This window comes from Pristiophorus japonicus, chromosome 8, assembly GCF_044704955.1.
Source record: "Pristiophorus japonicus isolate sPriJap1 chromosome 8, sPriJap1.hap1, whole genome shotgun sequence".
In the NCBI taxonomy this organism is placed as follows: Eukaryota; Metazoa; Chordata; class Chondrichthyes; family Pristiophoridae; genus Pristiophorus; species Pristiophorus japonicus.
The window spans coordinates 2,480,639-2,504,661 of record NC_091984.1 but is presented as its reverse complement, the minus strand read 5'-3'; the positions used below and the strand labels follow the sequence as shown (position 1 = coordinate 2,504,661).

At 52.8% G+C, this 24,023-nt stretch overlaps 1 protein-coding gene across 1 annotated transcript in view; it reads left to right on the top strand.

Annotated features, from left to right (window-relative positions):
• The window catches only part of LOC139268363 (collagen alpha-1(XXIV) chain), a 420,125-nt gene that overhangs the window by 46,925 nt on the left and 349,177 nt on the right, over positions 1 to 24,023 (top strand). The window contains exons 4-6 of the mRNA XM_070886436.1: positions 1,859 to 1,912; positions 11,488 to 11,541; positions 18,993 to 19,046. Of these exons, the coding sequence (XP_070742537.1) occupies positions 1,859 to 1,912; positions 11,488 to 11,541; positions 18,993 to 19,046 (162 nt within the window). The remainder of the gene's footprint in view (positions 1 to 1,858; positions 1,913 to 11,487; positions 11,542 to 18,992; positions 19,047 to 24,023) is intronic.

Below are 24,023 nucleotides of genomic sequence, written 5' to 3'. Positions count from 1 at the left end.
ACCCAGTCCCGCTCACCCATCACCCCCTGTGCTCACTGCCCCATGTCCTAACTCACACCCAGTCCCACTCACCCATCACCCCCTGTGCTCACTGACCCGTGTCCTAACTCACACCCAGTCCCATTGACCCATCACCCCATGTGCTCACTGCCCCGTATCCTAACTCGCACCAAGTCCCGCTCACCCATCACCTTCTGTGCTCACTGACCGTGTCCTAACTCACACCCAGTCCCGCTCACCCATCACCCCCTGTGCTCACTGACCCCGTGTCCTAACTCACACCCAGTCCCGCTCACCCATCACCCCCTGTGCTCACTGCCCCATGTCCTAACTCACACCCAGTCCCACTCACCCATCACCCCCTGTGCTCACTGACCCGTGTCCTAACTCACACCCAGTCCCGCTCACCCATCACCCCATGTGCTCACTGCCCCGTATCCTAACTCGCATCAAGTCCCGCTCACCCATCACCTTCTGTGCTCACTGACCGTGTCCTAACTCACACCAAGTCCCGCTCATCCATCACCCCCTGTGCTCGCTGCCCCGTGTCCTAACTCACACCAAGTCCTGTTCACCCATCAGCCCCGTGTCCGAACTTGCACCCAGTCCCGCTCACCCATCACCCCCTGTGCTCACTGACCGTGTCCTAACTCGCACCTTAACTCTCACCGAGTCCCGCTCATCCATCACCCCCTGTGCTCACTGCCCCGTGTCCTAACTCACACCAAGTCCCGCTCATCCATCACCCCCTGTGCTCACTGCCCCGTGTCCTAACTCACACCGAGTCCTGCTGACGCATCAGCCCCGTGTCCTAACTCGCACCCAGTACGCTCACCCATCACCCCCTGTGCTCACTGACCGTGTCCTAACTCACACCCAGTCCCATTGACCCATCACCCCCTGTACTCACTGACCGTGTCCTAACTCACATCCAGTCCCGTTCCCCCATCACCCCCTGTGCTCACTGCCTCCTGTCCTAACTCACACCCAGTCCCGCTCACCCATCACCCCCTGTGCTCACTGACCGTGTCCTAACTCACACCCAGTCCCGTTCACCCATCAACCCCTGTGCTCACTGACCCGTGTCCTAACTCGCACCCAGTCCCACTGACCCATCACCCCCTGTGCTCACTGACCTACGTTGGCTCACGGTCCGGCAACACCTCGATTTTAAAATTCTCTTCCTTGTGTTCAAATCCCTCCATGGCTCTCGCCCCTCCCTATCTCTGTAATCTCCTCCAGCCCCACAATCCCCCCCGAGATATCTGCGCTCCTCTCATTCTACCCTCTTGAGCATCCCTGATTATAATTGCCCCTCCATCGGTGGCCGTGCCTTCAGCTGCTTGGGCCCCAAGCTCTGGAACTCCCTCCCTAAATCTCTCTGTCTCTTTACCTCTCTTTCCTCCTTAAAGATGCTCCTTAAAACCGACCTCTCACCTGTCCTAATTTCTCCTCCTGTGGCTCGGTGTGAAATGATTTGTCAGATAACACTCCCGTTAAGCACCTTGGGGTGTTTCACTATGTTAAAGGCACTATATGAATGCAAGTTATGGTTGTAATTTCTCTGCGTGTTACCTATATGTTCCCAGTGCCGGGAAGGTCAAGTTCACTGCTGCACACATGGTGCTGAATTATAAAATCTGTTCCTCATTGAGCAGTTTGAAATCCTGCTGGAGTTTCTCAATTGTTGGCCAGGGTTGGGCGAGATGAATCAAATATCTGAGATATGGAGGACTATACATTGTAGAGAAGCGTATCAATTGCAAATGTAATTTTTTTTAACCAGTTAATGTCGTCATGTTGCAAAATGTTAATACGATGCAGCGACTCTACAAATACGGTGTTTTCCTGTCTCTAGGGGATACCTGGACCACATGGGAATCCCGGACTGCCAGGACTGCCAGGCTCAAAGGTATATGTGACTCCAAAGCTATTAATCTGTGTCATTAACCTACCGTTTTCCATATGTCGCCTATCTTTGAAGTCTGCCAGCAATGCTAAGCCATTAAATCATTATCTGCCGTGATGGACTACAGCCACATGTAAATCAATCTGGAGCCCTGGGCAATAAACAAAGATTTTCCCCCCGTCCCCAAAACATGACGGCCTGCCTCAGAGCAACATCAAAAGACAGAAAAGACAAAAAGCAAGGGATTCCGTGCCAAATCGTGAATCCAGGCTCCACAGTGTGAACTGAGTGGTTTCCACAACTGGAGCTCATCGCGTCTGTCGTTGCTCAGCGCCTTTGAGTAAGGTCGTGGGTTTGAGTCCCACTCCAGAAACTTCAGCGGAAAATCCAGGCTCACGCCCCAGTGCAGTACTGAGGGAGTGCCGCACTGTCGGAGGGGCAGTACTGAGGGAGTGCCGCACTGTCGGAGGGGCAGTACTGAGGGAGCGCCGCACTGTCGGAGGGGCAGTACTGAGGGAGTGCCACACTGTCGGAGGGGCAGCACTGAGGGAGTGCCGCACTATCGGAGGGGCAGCACTGAGGGAGCGCCGCACTGTCGGAGGGGCAGTACTGAGGGAGTGCCGCACTGTCGGAGGGGCAGTACTGAGGGAGTGCCGCACTGTCGGAGGGGCAGCACTGAGGGAGTGCTGCACTGTCGGAGGGGCAGCACTGAGGGAGTGCCGCACTATCGGAGGGGCAGCACTGAGGGAGTGCCGCACTATCGGAGGGGGCAGTACTGAGGGAGTGCCGCACTATCGGAGGGGCAGCACTGAGGGAGCGCCGCACTGTCGGAGGGGCAGTACTGAGGGAGTGCTGCACTGTCGGAGGGGCAGTACTGAGGGAGTGCTGCACTGTCGGAGGGGCAGCACTGAGGGAGCGCCGTACTGTCGGAGGGGCAGTACTGAGGGAGTGCCGCACTGTCGGAGGGGCAGTACTGAGGGAGTGCTGCACTGTCGGAGGGGCAGCACTGAGGGAGTGCTGCACTGTCGGAGGGGCAGTACTGAGGGAGCGCCGCACTGTCGGAGGGGCAGTACTGAGGGAGTGCTGCACTGTCGGAGGGGCAGTACTGAGGGAGCGCCGCACTGTCGGAGGGGCAGTACTGAGGGAGTGCCGCACTGTCGGAGGGGCAGTACTGAGGGAGTGCTGCACTGTCAGAGGGGCAGTACTGAGGGAGCGCCGCACTGTCGGAGGGGCAGTACTGAGGGAGTGCTGCACTGTCGGAGCGGAAGTACTGAGGGAGTGCCGCACTGTCGGAGGGGCAGTACTGAGGGAGTGCCGCACTGTCAGAGGGGCAGTACTGAGGGAGTGCCGCACTGTCGGAGGGGCAGTACTGAGGGAGTGCTGCACTGTCAGAGGGGCAGTACTGAGGGAGTGCCGCACTGTCAGAGGGGCAGCACTGAGGGAGCGCCGCACTGTCGGAGGGGCAGTACTGAGGGAGTGCCGCACTGTCGGAGGGGCAGTACTGAGGGAGTGCTGCACTGTCGGAGCGGAAGTACTGAGGGAGTGCTGCACTGTCGGAGGTCCTGGATTTCACATGAGATGTTAGACCAAGGCCCTGTCTGCCCTCTCAGGTGGATGTTAAAGATCCCATGGCACTATTTCAAAGAAGAGCTAGGGGGTTCTCCCCGGTGTCCTGGCCAATATTTATCCTTCATTACTAATCTTTAGCTGGTCATTATCCCATTATCGTTTGTGGGACTTTATGTACACAAATTAGTTGCCACATTTACTACATTGCAACAGTGACCACACATCAAAAAGTACTTCATTAGCTATAACGTGCTTTGGAACATTTGGGGTTGTGAAAGGTGCTATATAAATGCAAGTCTTTCACAACCAATGAAGTCGTTTTGGAGTGCAGTCACTGTTGTAATGTGGGAAACGCAGCAGCCAATTTGCGCACAGCAAGCTCCCACACACAGCAATGTGATACTGACCAGATAATCTGTTTGTGATGTTGATTGAGGGATAAATACTGGCCACGACACCGGGGAAAACTCCCCTGCTTTTCTTCGAAATTGTGGCTTGGGATCTTTTACATCCACCTGAGAGAGCAGACACCATAAATAATCGCAGTTCTGATTTATTATTTGAGCCAGCCTTCCGACCCATGATGATGGGAGTTTAAACATTTCTTAAGACGAGGTTATTACAGATTTGTTATCTGCCTATACTCAACTTTACAGTTTGACTATTAACTTTACACTTAGAGTCACACAGCACAGCAGGAGGCCATTAGGCCCATCGTTCCTGTGCCGGCTCTGTGACAGAGCGATCCAATCAGTCTCACTCCCCGCTCTTTCCCCACAGCCCGGCACATCTTTCCCCTTCAATTATTTATTCAATTCCCTGTCTGAAAGTTACTATTGAATCTGCTCCCACTGCCCTTTCAGGCAGTGCGTTCCCGATCACAACAACTAACTGCGTAAATAAACACTCCCCATCTCCCCCTCTGACCGTATATCTGTGTTCTCTGGTTACCAATTGTGCTGCCTTTAAAAAAAAACATTTCTCTTATCAAAACCTGATATAATTTTGAACACCTCAATCCAATCTCCCTTTAACCTTCTCTGCTCTAAGCAGAACAACCCCAGCTTCCCCAGTCTATCCACGTAACTGAGGTCCCATATCCCTGGGACCATTCCGGTAAATCCCCTCTGCACCCTCTCCAAGGCCTTGGCATCCTTCCGAAAGTGTGGTGTAATTGGACACAATACTCCAGCTGGGGCCTAACCAATGAGTTTCTTCCATACTTTTCCTTGACTATTCCAACACACTCCTGGCTGGCCTCCCAAGCTGTAAACCTGAGGTCATCCAAAACTCTACTGCCCGCGTCCTAACTCTCACCAAGTCCCGTTCACCCATCGCCCCCGTGCTCGCCGACCTACCTTACCTCCCGGTCTGGTAACGCCTAGATTTTAAGATTCTCATCCTTGTTTTCAGATCCTCCCATGGACTCTCGCCACTCTCTATCACTGTAATCTCACACGGGGTCTCGGTTTAACGTCTCATTCAAAAGACGGCACCTCCAACAATGCAGCACTCCCTCAGCACTGCAGCTCCAACAGTGCAGCGCTCCCTCAGCACTGCCGCTCCGACAGTGCAGCACTCCCTCAGCACTGCCCCTCCGACAGTGCAGCACTCCCTCAGCACTGCCCCTCCGACAGTGCAGCACTCCCTCAGCACTGCCCCTCCGACAGTGCAGCACTCCCTCAGCACTGCCCCTCCGACAGTGCAGCACTCCCTCAGCACTGCCCCTCCGACAGTGCAGCACTCCCTCAGCACTGCCCCTCCGACAGTGCAGCACTCCCTCAGCACTGCCCCTCCGACAGTGCAGCACTCCCTCAGCACTGCCCCTCCGACAGTGCAGCTCTCCCTCAATACTGCCCCTCCGACAGTGCAGCACTCCCTCAGTACTGCCCCTCCGACAGTGCAGCTCTCCCTCAGTACTGCCCCTCCGACAGTGCAGCGATCCCTCAGTACTGCCCCTCCGACAGTGCAGCGATCCCTCAGTACTGCCCCTCCGACAGTGCGGCGCTCCCTCAGCCCTGCACTGGGAGTGTCGGCCTGGATTTTGCGCTCTAGTCTCTGGAGGGGGACTTGGACCTTCTGACTCAGAGGCGAGAGTGACACCTATTGTAGACTCTGGCACTTAATTATATCACGATTATGAGCCCCTCGGTGAGGAAATAATCACCGGTGACAAGGCACTCACTGGCCATTGACATTTGCCAATTCCTCGATGGAACGACTTGGAGTGCCACTGAGGCGTATAGATAGTACATCCCAGGTCCGACTGAGTTAGCTAATACTCATGCAAAGGGTTTTCTTCCAATTAAATAATGAAATAAGCTTAGTTATCAAACGGGAGAAAAATGTTTTGCCTTTACTCATTCATTGTGTTCAAATGTTTAAGAGCTCAGTGCTTCATGCAGAGAGTTGCCATGGAAAGAACAGACTTGCATTTATATAGCGCCTGTCACAACCTCAGGATGTCCCAAAGTGCTTTACAGCCAATGAAGTACTTTTGAATTATAGTCACAGTTACAATGTAGGAAACGCGGCAGCCAATTTGCGCACTGCAAGCTCCCACAAAAAGTAAAGTGATAATGACCAGATAATCTGGGGTTTTTTTGTTGAGAAGGAGGCCGTTCAGCCCATCGTGCCTGTGCCGGCTCTTTGATAGCGTGATGCACTGAGCCCCACAACCCCTGCTCGTTCCCCGTAGCCCAGGTATTCAGTGGTCCTCCTTCCTGTCGTGCGATGGGGGACACTGCCCTGTGTGTGCACTGTCAGGCCACGGCACGCGATCAGCGACACCAGCAGGTCCCAGCACTGTGGCCGCCGGGCTTTTCAGGACATGGTGAAAGTGCAGCACGGTGGGGAAACCCGCGCGTGTGGAGAGTCGCACGCTCCCCTGTAAATAAGGAACGGGAGCGTTCATCGCTACGGAATCGTGGAGTTATGTCAGAGCTTTGGAGGCTCAGGGAAAACAAAAGTGTGGGTGCAGAAAAATACCAAATGTTGGGCTCGGAGGAGGCTGAGGGTCCGCTTTGTATTGAAGACGTGATATACTAAAAAGAAGGACAAAAAAAAGAAAGACTTGCATTTATGTAGAGCCTTTTACGACCAATGGACATCTCAAAGTGCTTTACAGCCAAAAGTACTTTTCGAGTGCAGTCACTGGTGTAATGATATACTATCTCAAAACACAGAGAAAATGCTGGAAATACTCAGCGGGTCGGGCAGCGACTGTGGAGAGAAACAGAGTTAACGTTTCAGGTCGATGACCCTGCGTCAGAACTGGGAAACGTTAGCGATGTGACAGGTTTTTAAGCGAGTGTAGAGGCAGGGAAAGGGGGGAGGGGAGGGAAGAACAAAAGGGAAGGTCAGCGATAGGGTGGAAGGCAGGAGAGATTAGAGAGACAAAAGGGATGATGGGGCGAGGCGAAAGGAGATAGTAATGGGACAAGTTAAGAAACAAAAGATGGGTCTAGAAGAGGGTGTAAATGGGAATGGCAGAATTGGCAACAGTCCAAAAAAATGGTGGTTACGCTCTGAAATTGTTGAACTCGACGTTAAGTCTGGGAGACTGTAAAGTGCCTAAACGAAAGATGAGGTGCTGTTTCTTGAGCTTACGTTGAGTTTCACTGGAACAGTGTCGGAGGCCGAGGTCAGAATGGGAGTGGAGTGGGGAATTAAAGTGATATACTCGCTGATGATTTGATTAAAAGCAGCTTTATTCATAGCGGGATGGGATAATGGATTGGAGGAGGGTTATATTCTGAGTGATTAGGAAAGTGCTGATATCTCAGGTATTCTGAACACGATTGGGCAGATGTCTTCAGCTTTTTTGTAGCTCCCTTGCTTGGTCCTCCATCTCTTCTTCCTAGAGCCAGACATTGACATTGGGAAACACATCTGCACACAGAGGGTGATAGAAGTTTGGAACTCTCTTCTGCAAACGGCAGATAATGTTGTTAATCTTAAATCGGAGATTGATAGCGTTTTGTTAACCAAAGGTATTAATGGATATGGGCAAAGGCGGGTAGATGGAGTTAGGTCACAGATCAACCACAATCTCATTGAATGGCGGAACAGGCTCGAGGGGCTGAATGGCCTCCTCCTGTTCCTGTGTTCTTATGTTCCTACGACACTCCCAGCACTATCGGAGCTGCCGTATTTCGGACAAAACGTTAAACCGAGCGAGTTGGGATAAATGGTTCATTCTTGGATTGGCAACCATTAACTAGTGGGTGCCGCAGGGATCAGTGCTGGGACCCCAACTATTTACAATCTATATCAATGACTTGGAAGAAGGGACTGAGTGTAATGTAACCAAGTTTGCTGATGATACAAAGATGGGAGGAAAAGTAATATGTGAGGAGGACACAACAAATCTGCAAAAGGACATAGACAGGCTAAGTGAGTGGGCAAAAATTTGGCAGATGGAGTATAATGTTGGAAAGTGTGAGGTCATGCACTTTGCCAGAAAAAATCAAAGAGCAAGAGAAAGATTGCAAAGTGCCGTGTAAAAGATCCCACGGCATTATTTGAAGAAGAGCAGGGGAGTTATCCCAGGTGTCCAGGCCAATATTTATCCCGCAACAAACCTCACCAAAAAAAATTATCTGGTCATTACCAGACTGCCGTGTGTGGGAGCTTGCTGCGCGCAGATTGGCTGCTGGGTGTCTACACTTCAGAAGGTACTTCATTGGCCGAGGTGCTGTGCTCAAAACCTGGAGTGGGACTTACATCCACAGCCTTCTGACTCAGAAATGCAACCGTTGCCAATGGCCAAAAAAAGCTGATAAAAATTTATTCCAGAAATAAGAAGCACGCATTGTTTTAGAAATGACTTTCTTGTTCATGAGTAACTCTCTGCCCACTGTTAGGCAGCTTATGTTGTGTCAGCTGTGACTCAGTGGGTAGCACTCCTGACTGTGAGTCAGAAGGTTGAGAGTTCATAGTGCCACTCCAGAGACTTGAGCACATAATCTAGCCTGGCATTCCCAGTGCAGTACTGAGGGAGCGCCGCACTGTCGGCGGGGCAGTACTGAGGGAGTGCCGCACTGTCGGAGGGGCAATACTGAGGGAGCACTGCACCATCAGAGGGGTAGTACTGAGGGAGTGCTGCACTGTCGGCGGGGCAGTACTGAGGGAGTGCCGCACTGTCGGCGGGGCAGTACTGAGGGAGTGCTGCACTGTCGGAGGGGCAGTACTGAGGGAGCGCCGCACTGTCGGCGGGGCAGTACTGAGGGAGTGCCGCACTGTCGGCAGGGCAGTACTGAAGGAGCGCTGCACTGTCGGAGGGGCAGTACTGAGGGAGCGCCGCACTGTCGGCAGGGCAGTACTGAAGGAGCGCTGCACTGTCGGAGGGGCAGTACTGAGGGAGTGCCGCACTGTCGGCGGGGCAGTACTGAGGGAGTGCCGCACTGTCGGAGGGGCAATACTGAGGGAGCACTGCACCATCAGAGGGGCAGTACTGAGGGAGTGCTGCACTGTCGGAGGGGCAGTACTGAGGAGGTGCTGCACTGTCGGAGGGGCAGTACTGAGGGAGTGCTGCACTGTTGGAGGGGCAGTACTGAGGGAGCACTGCACCATCGGAGGGGCAGTACTGCCGCACTGTCGGAGGGGCAGTACTAAGAGAGTGCCGCACTGTCGGAGGGGCAGTACTGAGGGAGTGCCGCACCATCGGAGGGGCAGTACTGAGGAGGATTGGCTAACTAACAGAGAACAGAGAGTCAGGATAAATGGTTCATTCTCTGGTTGACAACTAATAACTAGTGGGGTGCTGCAGGGATCAGTGCTGGGACCCCAACTATTTACAATCTATATTAATGACTTGGAAGAAGGGACTGAGTGCAACGTAGCCAAGTTTGCTGACGATACAAAGATGGGAGGAAAAGCAATGTGTGAGGAGGACACAAAAAATCTGCAAAAGACATAGACAGGCTAAGTGAGTGGGCATAAATTTGGCAGATGAAGTATAATGTTGGAAAGTGTGAGGTCATGCACTTTGGCAGGAAAAATTAAAGAGCAAGTTATTATTTAAATGGAGAAAGATTGCAAAGTGCTGCAGTACAGCGGGACCTGAGGGTACTTGTGCATGAGACACAAAAGGATAGTATGCAGGTACAGCAAGTGATCAGGAAGGCCAATAGTATCTTGGCATTTATTGCAAAGGAGATGGAGTATAAAAGCAGGGAAGTCTTGCTACAGTTATACAGGGTATTGGTGAGGCCTCACCTGGAATACTGCGTGCAGTTTTAGTTTCCATATTTACGAAAGGATATACTTGCTTTGGAGGCAGCTCAGATAAGGTTCACTCGGTTGATTCCGGGGATGAGGGGGTTGATTTATGAGGGAAGGTTGAGTAGGTTGGACCTCTACTCTTTGGAATTCAGAAGAATGAGGGGTGATCTTATCGAAACGTATAAGATTATGAGGGGGCTTGACAAGGTGGATGCAGAGAGGATGTTTCCACTGATGGGGGAGACTAGAACTAGAGGGCATGATCTTAGAATAAGGGGCCACCCATTTAAAACTGAGATGAGGAGAAATTTCTTCTCTCAGAGGGTTGTAAATCTGTGGAATTCGCTGCCTCAGAGAGCTGTGGAAGCTGGGACATTGAATAAATTTAAGACAGAAATAGACAGTTTCTTAAAGGATAAGGGAATATGGGGAGTGGTCGGGGAAGTGGAGCTGAGTCCTTGATTGGATCAGCCATGATTGTATTGAATGGTGGAGCAGGCTCGAAGGGCCGTATGGCCTACTCCTGCTCCTATTTCTTATGTTCTTATGAGGTACTGCACTGTCGGAGGGGCAGTACTGAGGGAGTGCTGCACTTTCGGAGGTGCCATCTTTTGGCTGAGACGTCAAACCGAGGCCCCGTCTGCGCTCTCTCAGATGGAGTTATCCCCGGTGTCCTGGGCCAATGTTTATTGCTGGAACAACATTACTAAAACAGATTATCTGGTCATTATCACATTGCTGTTTGTGGGAGCTTGCTGTGCATAAATTGGCTGCCGCGTTTCCTACATTACAACAGTGACTACACTTCAAAAAGTACTTCATTGGCTGTAAAGCGCTTTGAGATGTCCGGTGGTCGTGAAAGGCGCTATATAAATGTATGTCTTTCTATCCATGGCTACACCCTGCATGAAGCACTGAGCTCTTAAAGATTTAAACACAGTGAATGAGTAAAGGCAAAACATTTTTCTCCGGTTTGATAACTATGAAACCCCTTGTGTGAGTGTTAGAGATTGGGGGGGATTTTAACCCGAGTTGCTCAGCAGAAACCTGGCGGGCGGGTAGTTAAACTCGCCCCGGCACTTACCGGTCCGAGAGCCTCAGTGATCTCAACATCGGCGATTGGAACCCGCTCTCCTGAGCACGCAGCAAGGACAGGCGCCCCGAGCCTACAGGGTCCTTCTTCACATGGGCATGTTGCGGCCCAATGACATCATCGAGTCCCGCCTGTAATTTTAACTCTGGGCCTGTGCAGGTAATCCGCCCGCAGTTAAAATCGGGGCCAAAATAAGTTGAGAGTGTGTTTGCAGAGTGGAGTTAGTAGATTTGAGCATAATTGACCAGCAAAAAAAATCTTACAAGACACCACATTTAAAAAGTGCAGTACTTGGATGTGCAATTTGAAGTGCCGTAACCTACAGGGCTACGGACCGAGAGCTGGAAAGTGGGATTAGGCTGGGTAGCTCTTGGTTGGCCGGTGTGGACACGATGGGCCGAATGGCCTCCTTCTGTGCTATGATTCTATGAAGGCTGCTAACCAGTGAACTCACTAGCGTATTAAAAGTCTCCACAAGCCTTTCACCCGTCAGTCACCCCGTGAAATGATTCGAACCTCGCGTCAAGGGTTAGATTGGCCACAGCCAACAAGCGCTATTTACGTTGACCTGTGTAACCATGGGTATTGTCTCTGATGCAGTGTTTCGAATTGTTTCTTGTACGTCATAGCGCGCGTTGCACTTACCTTTCTTCTGTTGATTATATTGGTGCGTGCGTAATTCCCACATCAGGGTCCGAAAGGAGAACCCGGCTTGTTCCCCATAAAAGCACCACCTGGAGGACAGGTAAATGAGGTTGGGCCGCTATCAGTGTGCTGGGCCATCGGACGTCTTGTGTGCTAAAGTGTCTGTGCTGCCATTTCATCTCCATCACTGTTAGCTGTCTGCATGGTCCACTTTGTTCAGTAAGCGTTATTTCTTTCCGAGGAACCTCTGTGACCAAAGAGGAAGGGAGCGCTGACCAATTAGTCAACGCGCGTGATATCAATACTAGGGTGCGGTTTTGCAAAGATTTGCATCCTTGTCGATATGTAATGCATGTACTCAGTGTTGGTTTGATGTTTCTGTGTCCATGCCCCATTCTCTACCTGTCTGTTGTTTTCTGTCGGTGGGGGTTTTGCACGGGGGGCCATCATTGTTCATCAGTTTTCCGTGTCCTTGTTGCATGTGGTGTTGGATCCAAATGATTGTCCCAATTTGGAAGAGCTTGTTTGGGAGCAGTGTCTCAACCCTTTTTGTCAAATCGGGCCACAGGAAGTCAAACCGATGCCGTTAAAGTGGATCACGGCCAGCAGTCAAGAACATAAGGCCATAAGAAATAGTAGCATGAGTCCGCCATTCAATAAGATCTTGGCTGATCCGATCATGGACTCAGCTCCACTTCCCCACCTGCTCCCCATAACCCCTTATCCCCTTATCGCTCAAAAATCTGTCTATGTCCCAGCATCCAAAGCTCTCTGAGGCAGGGAATTCCACAGATTTACAACCTTCTGAGAGAAGAAATTCCTCCTCATCTCAGTTTTAAATGGGTGGCCCCTTATTCTAAGATCATTCCCTCTAGTTCTAGTCTCCCCCATCAGTGGAAACATCCTCTCTGCATCCACCTTGTCAAGCCCCCTCATAATCTTATATGTTTCGATAAGATCACTTCTCATTCTTCTGCATTCCAATGAGTAGAGGCCCAACCTACTCAACCTTTCCTCATTAGTCAACCCCCTCATCCCCGGAATCAACCGAGTGAACCATCTCTGAACTGCCTCCAAAGCAAGTATATCCTTTCGTAAATATGGAAACCAAAACTGCACGCAGTATTCCAGGTGTGGCCTCACCAATACCCTGTATAGCTGTAGCAAGACTTCCCTGCTTTTATACTGCATCCCCTTTGCAATAAAGGCCAAGATACCATTGGCCTTCCTGATATCTTTAGTACCTGCATACTATCCTTTTAGAAACATAGAAAATAGGTGCAGGAGTAGGCCATTCAGCCCTTCGAGCCTGCACCACCATTCAATAAGATCATGGCTGATCATTCCCTCAGTACCCCTTTCCTGCTTTCTCTCCATACCCCTTGATCCCTTTAGCCGTAAGGGCCATATCTAACTCCCTCTTGAATATATCCAATGAACTGGCCTCAACAACTCCCTGCGGCAGGGAATTCCACAGGTTAACAACTCTCTGAGTGAAGAAGTTTCCCTCATCTCAGTCCTAAATGGCCTGCCCCTTATCCTAAGACTGCATCCTCTGGTTCTGGACTTCCCCAACATCGGGAACATTCTTTCCGCATCTAACCTGTCCAGTCCCGTCAGAATCTTATACGTTTCTATGAGATCCCCTCTCAGCCTTCTAAACTCCAGTGTATAAAGGCCCAGTTGATCCAGTCTCTCCTCATATGTCAGTCCAGCCATCCCTGGAATCAGTCTGGTGAACCTTCGCTGCACTCCCTCAATAGCAAGAACGTCCTTCCTCAGATTAGGAGACCAAAACTGCACATAATATTCCAGGTGAGGCCTCACCAAGGCACTGTACAACTGCAGTAAGACCTCCCTGCTCCTATACTCAAATCCCCTAGCTATGAAGGCCAACATACCATTTGCCTTCTTCACCGCCTGCTGTACCTGCATGCCAACTTTCAATGACTGATGTACCATGACCATCTCCAACAAGCGAGAGTCTAACCACCGCCCCTTGACATTCAACGACATTACCATCACTGAATCCCCCACCATCAACATCCTGAGGGTCACCATTGACCAGAAACTTAACTGGACCAGCCACATAAATACTGTGGCTACAAGAGCAGGTCAGAGGTTGGGTATTCTGTGGTGAGTGTCTCACCTCCTGACTCCCCAAAGCCTTTCCACCATCTACAAGGCACAAGTCAGGAGTGTGATGGAATACTCTCCACTTGCCTGGATGAGTGCAGCTCCAACAACACGCAAGAAGCTCGACACCATCCAGGACAAAGCAGCCGCTTGATCGGCCCCCCATCCACCACCTTCAACACTCACTCCCTCCACCACCGGCGCCCCCTGGCTGCAGTGTGCACCATCTACAAGATGCACTGCAGCAACTCGCCAAGGCTTCTTCGGCAGCACCTCCCAAACCCGCGACCTCTACCACCTAGAAGGACAAGGGCAGCAGGTGCATGGGAACACCACCACCTCCACGTTCCCCTCCCAGTCACACTCCATCCTGACTGGGAAATATATCGGCCGTTCCTTCATCGTCGCTGGGTCACAATCCTGGAACTCCCTCCCTAACAGCACTGTGGGAGCACCTTCACCACACGGACTGCAGCGGTTCAAGAAGGCGGCTCACCACCACCTTCTCAAGGGGCAATTAGGGACGGGCAATAAATGCCGGCCTTGCCAGTGACATCCCATGAGCAAATTTTTTAAAAACCTCGGCATCTCAGTAAGCCATTGATCGGCTAGCCAAACTAGACATCCCATTATTAACTTTTCCCGTCATACAAAACTAATCGTGTGCACTGTGCCACACCGGCTAGATCATTGGGTTCAAATTGCAAAAACTTCTGAGACCTGTATCCATGCTTTCCGAAGTTCCTACCCGACAGCACCTCACCCTCCGGCCACCTCCCTCCCTCCACCTTCCTCCCTCCTCACCCTCCCACCAACTTCCTCCCTCCTCACCCTCCCACCACCTTCCTCCCTCCTCACCCTCCCTCATCTCCCTCCCTCCACCTCACCCTCCCACCACCTCTCACCCTCCCACCACCTCTCACCCTCCCACCACCTCTCACCCTCCCACCACCTTCCTCCCTCCTCACCCTCCCACCACCTTCCTCCCTCCTCACCCTCCCTCCTTACCTTCCCTCCACCTCACCCTCCCTTATCTCCCTCCCTCCACCTCACCCTCCCACCACCTCTCACCCTCCCACCACCTCTCACCCTCCCACCACCTCTCACCCTCCCACCGCCTCTCACCCTCCCACCGCCTCTCACCCTCCCACCGCCTCTCACCCTCCCACCGCCTCTCACCCTCCCACCGCCTCTCACCCTCCCACCGCCTCTCGCCCTCCCACCGCCTCTCGCCCTCCCACCGCCTCTCGCCCTCCCACCGCCTCTCGCCCTCCCACCGCCTCTCGCCCTCCCACCGCCTCTCGCCCTCCCACCGCCTCTCGCCCTCCCACCGCCTCTCGCCCTCCCACCGCCTCTCGCCCTCCCACCGCCTCTCGCCCTCCCACCGCCTCTCGCCCTCCCACCGCCTCTCGCCCTCCCACCGCCTCTCGCCCTCCCACCGCCTCTCGCCCTCCCACCGCCTCTCGCCCTCCCACCGCCTCTCGCCCTCCCACCGCCTCTCGCCCTCCCACCGCCTCTCGCCCTCCCACCGCCTCTCGCCCTCCCACCGCCTCTCGCCCTCCCACCGCCTCTCGCCCTCCCACCGCCTCTCGCCCTCCCACCGCCTCTCGCCCTCCCACCGCCTCTCGCCCTCCCACCGCCTCTCGCCCTCCCACCGCCTCTCGCCCTCCCACCGCCTCTCGCCCTCCCACCGCCTCTCGCCCTCCCACCGCCTCTCGCCCTCCCACCGCCTCTCGCCCTCCCACCGCCTCTCGCCCTCCCACCGCCTCTCGCCCTCCCACCGCCTCTCGCCCTCCCACCGCCTCTCGCCCTCCCACCGCCTCTCGCCCTCCCACCGCCTCTCGCCCTCCCACCGCCTCTCGCCCTCCCACCGCCTCTCGCCCTCCCACCGCCTCTCGCCCTCCCACCGCCTCTCGCCCTCCCACCGCCTCTCGCCCTCCCACCGCCTCTCGCCCTCCCACCGCCTCTCGCCCTCCCACCGCCTCTCGCCCTCCCACCGCCTCTCGCCCTCCCACCGCCTCTCGCCCTCCCACCGCCTCTCGCCCTCCCACCGCCTCTCGCCCTCCCACCGCCTCTCGCCCTCCCACCGCCTCTCGCCCTCCCACCGCCTCTCGCCCTCCCACCGCCTCTCGCCCTCCCACCGCCTCTCGCCCTCCCACCGCCTCTCGCCCTCCCACCGCCTCTCGCCCTCCCACCGCCTCTCGCCCTCCCACCGCCTCTCGCCCTCCCACCGCCTCTCGCCCTCCCACCGCCTCTCGCCCTCCCACCGCCTCTCGCCCTCCCACCGCCTCTCGCCCTCCCACCGCCTCTCGCCCTCCCACCGCCTCTCGCCCTCCCACCGCCTCTCGCCCTCCCACCGCCTCTCGCCCTCCCACCGCCTCTCGCCCTCCCACCGCCTCTCGCCCTCCCACCGCCTCTCGCCCTCCCACCGCCTCTCGCCCTCCCACCGCCTCTCGCCCTCCCACCGCCTCTCGCCCTCCCACCGCCTCTCGCCCTCCCACCGCCTCTCGCCCTCCCACCGCCTCTCGCCCTCCCACCGCCTCTCGCCCTCCCACCGCCTCTCGCCCTCCCACCGCCTCTCGCCCTCCCACCGCCTCTCGCCCTCCCACCGCCTCTCGCCCTCCCACCGCCTCTCGCCCTCCCACCGCCTCTCGCCCTCCCACCGCCTCTCGCCCTCCCACCGCCTCTCGCCCTCCCACCGCCTCTCGCCCTCCCACCGCCTCTCGCCCTCCCACCGCCTCTCGCCCTCCCACCGCCTCTCGCCCTCCCACCGCCTCTCACCCTCCCACCGCCTCTCACCCTCCCACCGCCTCTCACCCTCCCACCGCCTCCCTCCACCTCCACCTTCCTCCCTCCCTCCACCTCCACCTCCCTCCCTCCCTCCACCTCCACCTCACCCTCCCTCCAAAGGCCACTGTGATAACTTTCCTGGATCATTATGTGCAAGTAATCGTTGTTGAGGCCAAATTGAGAGATGAATGGTAATCATTGCGGTTGGGGTAAGTGGCAAAGCTCTCTACTTATCCTGGCCAGGAGATCAGGCTGGAGAAAAGTAGTCAAATAAAAGAAAAATACTCAGAATGTAACTTTGAGCTTCCATCAAAGTGTGAAGGAAATATCTGCTCTCAAGTAAGCTCAGTGGGGAACTGTCGAACATGTGATATTTATTCTGTGAGGTTAAAACCTAACTTGTACTTCTAATGAAATTGTGATACAAAAATCTCCTCATGCCCGATTTCCCAAGAATCAGCCGGTTTATTTAATTGTAAGTATTTCTGTTGGTGAATCCCGAAGATGGCCTTGCTCCTGGGAACAAGTGGTGTAGTTTTGAGCCTGCACACATCGGGATGGTGGGAAGCACCCCTTTCAAAAAGAGGGAACGTATTTCTTCTTCAGCTTGATGTTTACAAATGCTCAATCCAAAATACTTAGAATTCTACCACACAAGAGTTGGTTTGCCTGATATATAGTTTTTAATTCATTCACGGAATCCCTAATCGCCCTTGAGAAGGTGGTGGTGAGTCACCTTCTTGACAACGGAGTGTCGCGCTGGGCCAGAGGGCAGTTTAGAGTCAACCACATCGCTGTGGGTCAGGAGTCACATAGCGGCCAGACCGGGTCAGGGCGGCAGATTTCCTTCCCTAAAGGGCATCAATGAACCTGATGGAACTTTACAACAATCCGGTAGTTTCATGGTCACCGTTATTGATACTAGTACTTTATATTCTAGATTTATTTAATTAACGGAATTTAAATTCCCCAGCTACCCTGGTAGGGATCGAACGTATTTCTTGAGATATTAGTCCAGACCTCTAGATTATTAGTCCAGTGTTATAACCACAGTGCCACCGTTCCTGTAATTGATATGGGGTGTACACTTCCCTCTTTTTCTGTCGGAACACGCAAACATAGGAACATAGAAAATAGGTGCAGGAGTAGACCATTCGGCCCTTCGAGCCTGCACCACCATTCAATAAGATCATGGCTGAACATGCAACTTCAGTACCCCATTCCTGCTTTCTCTCCATACCCCTTGATCCCTTTAGCCGTAAGGGCCACATCTAACTCCCTCTTGAATATATCTAACGAACTGGCCTCAATAACATTCTGTGGTAGAGAATTCCACAGGTTCACAACTCTCTGAGTGAAACTAGTCTAAGGACAGAGAACTTGTAATCAGGTTGGCAACAGTTTGGATCAGCATCAAGCATCGCTGGAGTTTTAACCCACTAAAACCATGTAGATCACCAACACAAAGCATTAAGCTTATTACAGATAAATCTCTGAAATTGGTGACGCAGGTACAGCAAACCCACCATTGGGGCTCACTTCTAAAGGGGTGGAATTGTAAAGCAAGGGTGTTGTGTCAGACTTGAATCCAACCTTGGTTAGACCACACTTGGAGCACTGTGCACAGTTCTGGTCTCCATATTTTAAAAACGATATAGAGGCAGAAGGTGCAAAAAAGCTTTACAAGGATGATACCAGAATAAAGAGGTTATAATTATCAGGAAAGGCTGAACAGCCTGGGGCTCTTTTCTCTGGAAAAGGGAAAGGCTGAGGGGCTGACCTGATGGAGGTCTTGAAGATTATGAAAGGGTAGACGTAGAGAAAATGTTTCCCCGTGTGGGGGAGACCAGAACTCGGGGCCATCAGTATAAGACAGTCACTGATAAATCCAATGGGGAATTCAGGAGAAACTTCTTTACCCAGAGAGGGGTGAGAATGTGGAACTCGCTGCCACAGGGAGGGGGTTGAGGCGAATAGTATCGATGTATTTAAGGGGAGGCTGGATAAACACATGAGGGAGAAAGGAATAGAAGGATATGGGGATAGGGTGAGATGGAGAGGGGTGGGAGGGGGCTGGTGTAAAGCATAAACCCCGACACGGAGCGGTGGGGCATAAACCCCGGCACGGAGCGGTGGGGCATAAACCCCGGCACGGAGCGGTGGGCCCAATGGCCTGTTCCTGGGCTGTACATTCTATGTGAGGGCCTTTGGCGGTGAGATGCATTCACTGTGAGATCAAATTCCCTTCAATGATGCTTAGCAACAGGATGGTGTTAAATGTAGTCTCTTTCCCTGCAATTGAAACAGAGAAACATAGAAAATAGGTGCAGGAGTAGGCCATTCGGCCCTTCGAGCCTGCACCACCATTCAATAAGATCATGGCTGATCATTCCCTCAGTACCCCTTTCCTGCTTTCTCTCCATACCCCTTGATCCCTTTAGCCGTAATAGAAATATTTGTACTTAATTGCCATTCACTTTACAAAGCCTTCTTTGAATCACAATAGTGACAGAATTAGAAGCTTAATACACTGATCAGAAACATGCATGGAGTACCTTTGGCATTAAACATTACGCATTTATCTGTACAGCTTTGTTGCTAACTTATCATTGCTCTCACACACAGGGCGAGCCAGGTCCAGTTGGTCGATTAGGTCCTCCTGGTCCGGCAGGTCAAAAGGTAAAAAGCTTTCTATCCTTTGCTGTTGAAATACCCCATCGAGAGTTTGCATTTTGTAATTGATTTCACAAAAAAAATAAAATTCAAAGGGCCGTAATGTTTTGAGCCCTGCGTTATTTTGTATGTGTGTTGAATTTTAACGCTGATTGGTTTGCTGATAGGAGTAGGGATTTATCAGTATTAAGAAAATGCTTCCTTTTTAAAAATTTGTTCCTGCGATGTGGGCGTCGCTGGCCAGGCCGGCATTTATTGCCCATCCCTAATTGCCCCTTGAGAAGGTGGTGGTGAGCCGCCTTCTTGAACCGCTGCAGTCCGTGTGGTGAAGGTGCTCCCACAGTGCTGTTAGGGAGGGAGTTCCAGGATTGTGACCCAGCGACGATGAAGGAACGGCCGATATATTTCCCAGTCGGGATGGTGTGTGACTGGGAGGGGAACGTGGAGGTGGTGGTGTTCCCATGCGCCTGCTGCCCTTGTCCTTCTAGGGGGTAGAGGTCACGGGTTTGGGAGGTGCTGCTGAAGAAGCCTTGGCGAGTTGCTGCAGTGCATCTTGTAGATGGTACACACTGCAGCCAGGGGGCGCCGGTGGTGGAGGGAGTGAGTGTTGAAGGTGGGGGATGGGGTGTTGATCAAGTGGCTGCTTTGTCCTGGATGAAATTCAGTGGCCGATTTCAACCCTAGCTGCCCAACAGGACCAGGTGGGTGGGTAGTTAAATCATCGGTGGAACACAGCTGCCGATGCCCCACATACGATCTCGGAATTTAAACTGGTCTCCTGAGCCCATAACTAGCGGGAACCTTCTTATAATTGTTGCCCGACAAGCATATTTAATCACGGAGCTCGAATGCTATTGTAACTGTATCTTGGCCGGCCTCTCAACTTCCACCCTACATAACCTTCAGCTCATCCCAAACTCTGCTGCCCCGTGTCCTAACTCACACCCAGTCCCACTCACCCATCACCCCCTGTGCTCACTGCCCCGTGTCCTAACTCACACCCAGTCCCACTCACCCATCACCCCCTGTGCTCACTGACCCCGTGTCCTAACTCACACCCAGTCCCACTCACCCATCACCCCCTGTGCTCACTGCCCCGTGTCCTAACTCACACCCAGTCCCACTCACCCATCACCCCCTGTGCTCACTGACCCGTGTCCTAACTCACACCCAGTCCCGCTCACCCATCACCCCCTGTGCTCGCTGCCCCGTGTCCTAACTCACACCCAGTCCCACTCACCCATCACCCCCTGTGCTCACTGCCCCGTGTCCTAACTCGCACCCAGTCCCACTCACCCATCACCCCCTGTGCTCGCTGACCTACATTGGCTCCCCGTCCGACAACGCCTCAATTTTAAAATACTCATCCTCGTTTTCAAATCCCTCCGTGGCCCTCGCCCCTCCCGATCTCTGTTGCTGGTGAGCAACAGCCACGACACGGTAAAACAATCCGCGCACAGGCATCTTCCACCCTTCGGGATGTAATTCGGGACCTGGAATATTAGGTCCTTCATTGAACTCATCCCTTGTTGGCGTGGAAGCAAATCATCCTCGTTTCGAGGGACTGCCTATAATGATGATGATGGAGTTAGGCCACAGATCAGCCCATAATCTCATTGAAGGGCGGAACAGGCTCGAGGGGCTGAATGGCCTCCTCCTGTTCCTATGGTCCTTCGGTCCCCAGCTGGAGGACTCCCACCTGACAATCTGCTCCTCCCCTCTCCTCCGCTCCTCTCCCTTCCTCTTGTCTTCACTCATCATCTGTGCAGGAAATGCGGCAGCCAATTTGCACACAGTGAGCTCCTACAAACAGCAATGTGATAATGACAGATGACCTCTTCTCAGTGTCATAGGGAGCAGGCGGGGCATCGGTTTAACATCTCATCCGAAAGACAGCGGTGTGAACAATACTGCACTGGGAGTGTCAGCTTAGATTTATGTGCTCGAGTCCCTGGAGTGGGACTTGAACCCACAACCGTCTGACTCAGAGGCGAGAGTGCTGCCCACTGAGCCACGATTGACATGTGCCAAGTCTTAGTTTGTTGTGCATCTTCATGCCTTTGTGAGTGCTGCAGTCTCACAAATCCATGTGTCTTTTGCACTTTACCTTCAGCATGTGATGCGCAGAACTGTCGGCCCTTATCAGTCTCAGAACCGAGAGTTTATAACTATCAGCAAGGACTGAAGAGGCGGAAGATGTTTTCTCCATAACAAGCGAAGGCTGAAGGGCCACCTCAGTCTTTAAGATTAGTGCGATATTCTTTGCCACATCACAAACACACACACACACACATGATGGCTCCACTACACCAGGTGACTTTTATTGTATTTACAGCAGCAGTTGCATTACCGCAGTGGTCCACTAGACGGAGCTCTCTGTTACAATTATGACAGGGTTTGAGCGGGTCAATGTAGTGAAGATGTTTCCACTGGAGGGGGGGGGGGGGAGGGGGAGGCGCAGAATCCTAAACTAGAGGTCATAAATATGATAATCGCTAAGACTTCCAATGGGGAATTCAGGAGAAACTTCTTTACCCAGAGAGGGGTGAGAATGTGGAACTCGCTGCCACAGGGAGAGGTTGAGGTGAATAGTATCGATGTATTTAAGGGGAGGCTGGATAAACACATAGGGGAGAAAGGAATAGAAGGATATGGGGATAGGGTGAGATGGAGAGGGGTGGGAGGGGGCTGGTGTGGAGCATAAACCCCGGCACGGAGCGGTGGGGCATAAACCCCGGCACGGAGCGGTGGGGCATAAACCCCGGCACGGAGCGGTGGGGCACAAACCCCGGCACGGAGCGGTGGGGCACAAACCCCGGCACGGAGCGGTGGGGCACAAACCCCGGCACGGAGCGGTGGGGCACAAACCCCGGCACGGAGCGTTGGGGCACAAACCCCGGCACGGAGCGGTGGAGCACAAACCCCGGCACGGAGCGATGGAGCATAAACCCCGGCACGGAGCGGTGGGGCATAAACCCCGGCACGGAGCAGTGGGGCATAAACCCCGGCACGGAGCGCTGGGCCCAATGGCCTGTTCCTGGGCTGTGCACTCGATGTAATTCTGTGTAACTGTAGGACACATAAAGCACCCATACTGGTCACGTACAGCAGTCCCTGCCCCTGAGAAACAAAATGACATTGTCTCAGGATTGAAATCAGGCCGCCGGCCAGTTGAGCGAATTCATGCATCAAGCAATTAAAGACATCCGATCATTCATGTTTGCTTTGCCCTGCGGCAGTGCACGGATGTCATTTTACCTGTATCTTTTTGAAATTTATGTTATTTTTTTATCTTTTCTGCATTTATTTTCATTTCGTGTGAGCTTGACATGTTTCAGCAAGTTTCCCAGGCCTCTGAAAGTGCCTGAGCAGGATGGAGGATATAAAAACCAACATTTTTAGGTACAGAAACAAACCTGGCCCATTTTTGTCCACAGATATACCTTACCTACCTTCTCATTGCAGTCCACCTCAGTCCTTCCTCTCTCACTCCTGGAATGGTCTCTTGCAGCCATTAAAACTCCTTTGCTTCAACGGCCTTCCCGATTCGCAAAATTACATTAAACTTGTGCGGAACCTTGATTAGACCACAGGTGGAGTACTGTGCACAGTGCTGCTCGCCATATTATTTCTTCTTGTATTCGTCCCGGGATGTGGGCGTCGCTGGCAAGGCCGGCATTTATTGCCCATCTCTGATTGCCCCTTGAGAAGGTGGTGGTGAGCCGCCGCCTTGAACCGCTGCAGTCCGTGTGGTGAAGGTGCTCCCACAGTGCTGTTAGGGAGGGAGTTCCAGGATATAGAAGGACTGGAGAAGGTGAAAGAAGGGTTTACAAGGATGATACCAGGTTATAATGCGTTCTTTGATGAGAGGGTTGGTGAAGGTAATCCAGTAAATGTATATATCGACTTTCAAAATACATTTGATAGAGTTACCACATAACATACTTGAGGGGCTTGACAGGGTTAATACTGGGAAAATGTTTCTCCTGGCTGGAAATTCTAGAACCAGGGGGTCACAGTCTCAGAATAAGGGCTCGGCCATCTAGAAAACATAGAAACATAGAAAATATGTGCAGGAGCAGGCCATTCGGCCCTTCGAGCCTGCACCGTCATTCAATATGATAATGGCTGATCATTCCTTCAGTACCCCTTTCCCGCTTTCTCTCCATACCCCTTGATCCCTTTAGCCGTAAGGGCCATATCTAACTCCCTCTTGAATATATCCAATGAACTGGCATCAACAACTCTCTGCACTAGGGAATTCCACAGGTTCACAACCCTCTGAGTGAAGAAGTTTCTCCTCATCTCAGTCCTAATTGGCTTACCCCGTATCCTAAGACTGTGTCCCCTGGTTCTGGACTTCCCCAACATCGGGAACATTCTTCCCGCATCTAACCTGTCCCGTCCCGTCAGAATCTTATATGTTTCTATGAGATCCCCTCTAATCCATCTAAACTCCAGTGTATAAAGGCCCAGTTGATCCAGTCTCTCCTGATATGTCAGTCCAGCCATCCCTGGAATCAGTCTGGTGAACCTTTGTTGCACTCCCTCAATAGCAAGAACGTCCTTCCTCAGATTAGGAGACCAAAACTGAACACAATATTCCAGGTGAGGCCTCACCAAGGCCCTGTACAAGACCTCCCTGCTCCTATACTCAAATCCCCTAGCTATGAAGGCCAACATGCCATTTGCCTTCTTCAGGACTGAGATGAGGAGAAATGTCTTCACTTCTTTGGAATTCTCTAGCCCCAGAGGGTTGTGGATGCTGAATCGTTGAGTATATTCAAACAGAGGTCGATAAATTTGGTGGAAAGAAGGGAATGAAGGGATATGGCGATCGTGCGGGAAAATGGAGTTGAGGTAGAAGATCAGCCATGATCTTATTGAATGGCAGAGTCGGCTCGAAAGGGCCGAATGGCCTACTCCAGCTCCTATGTTCTTATGTTCTAGAAGCACAAGAGATGAAATGGACGTTGGCTAAGG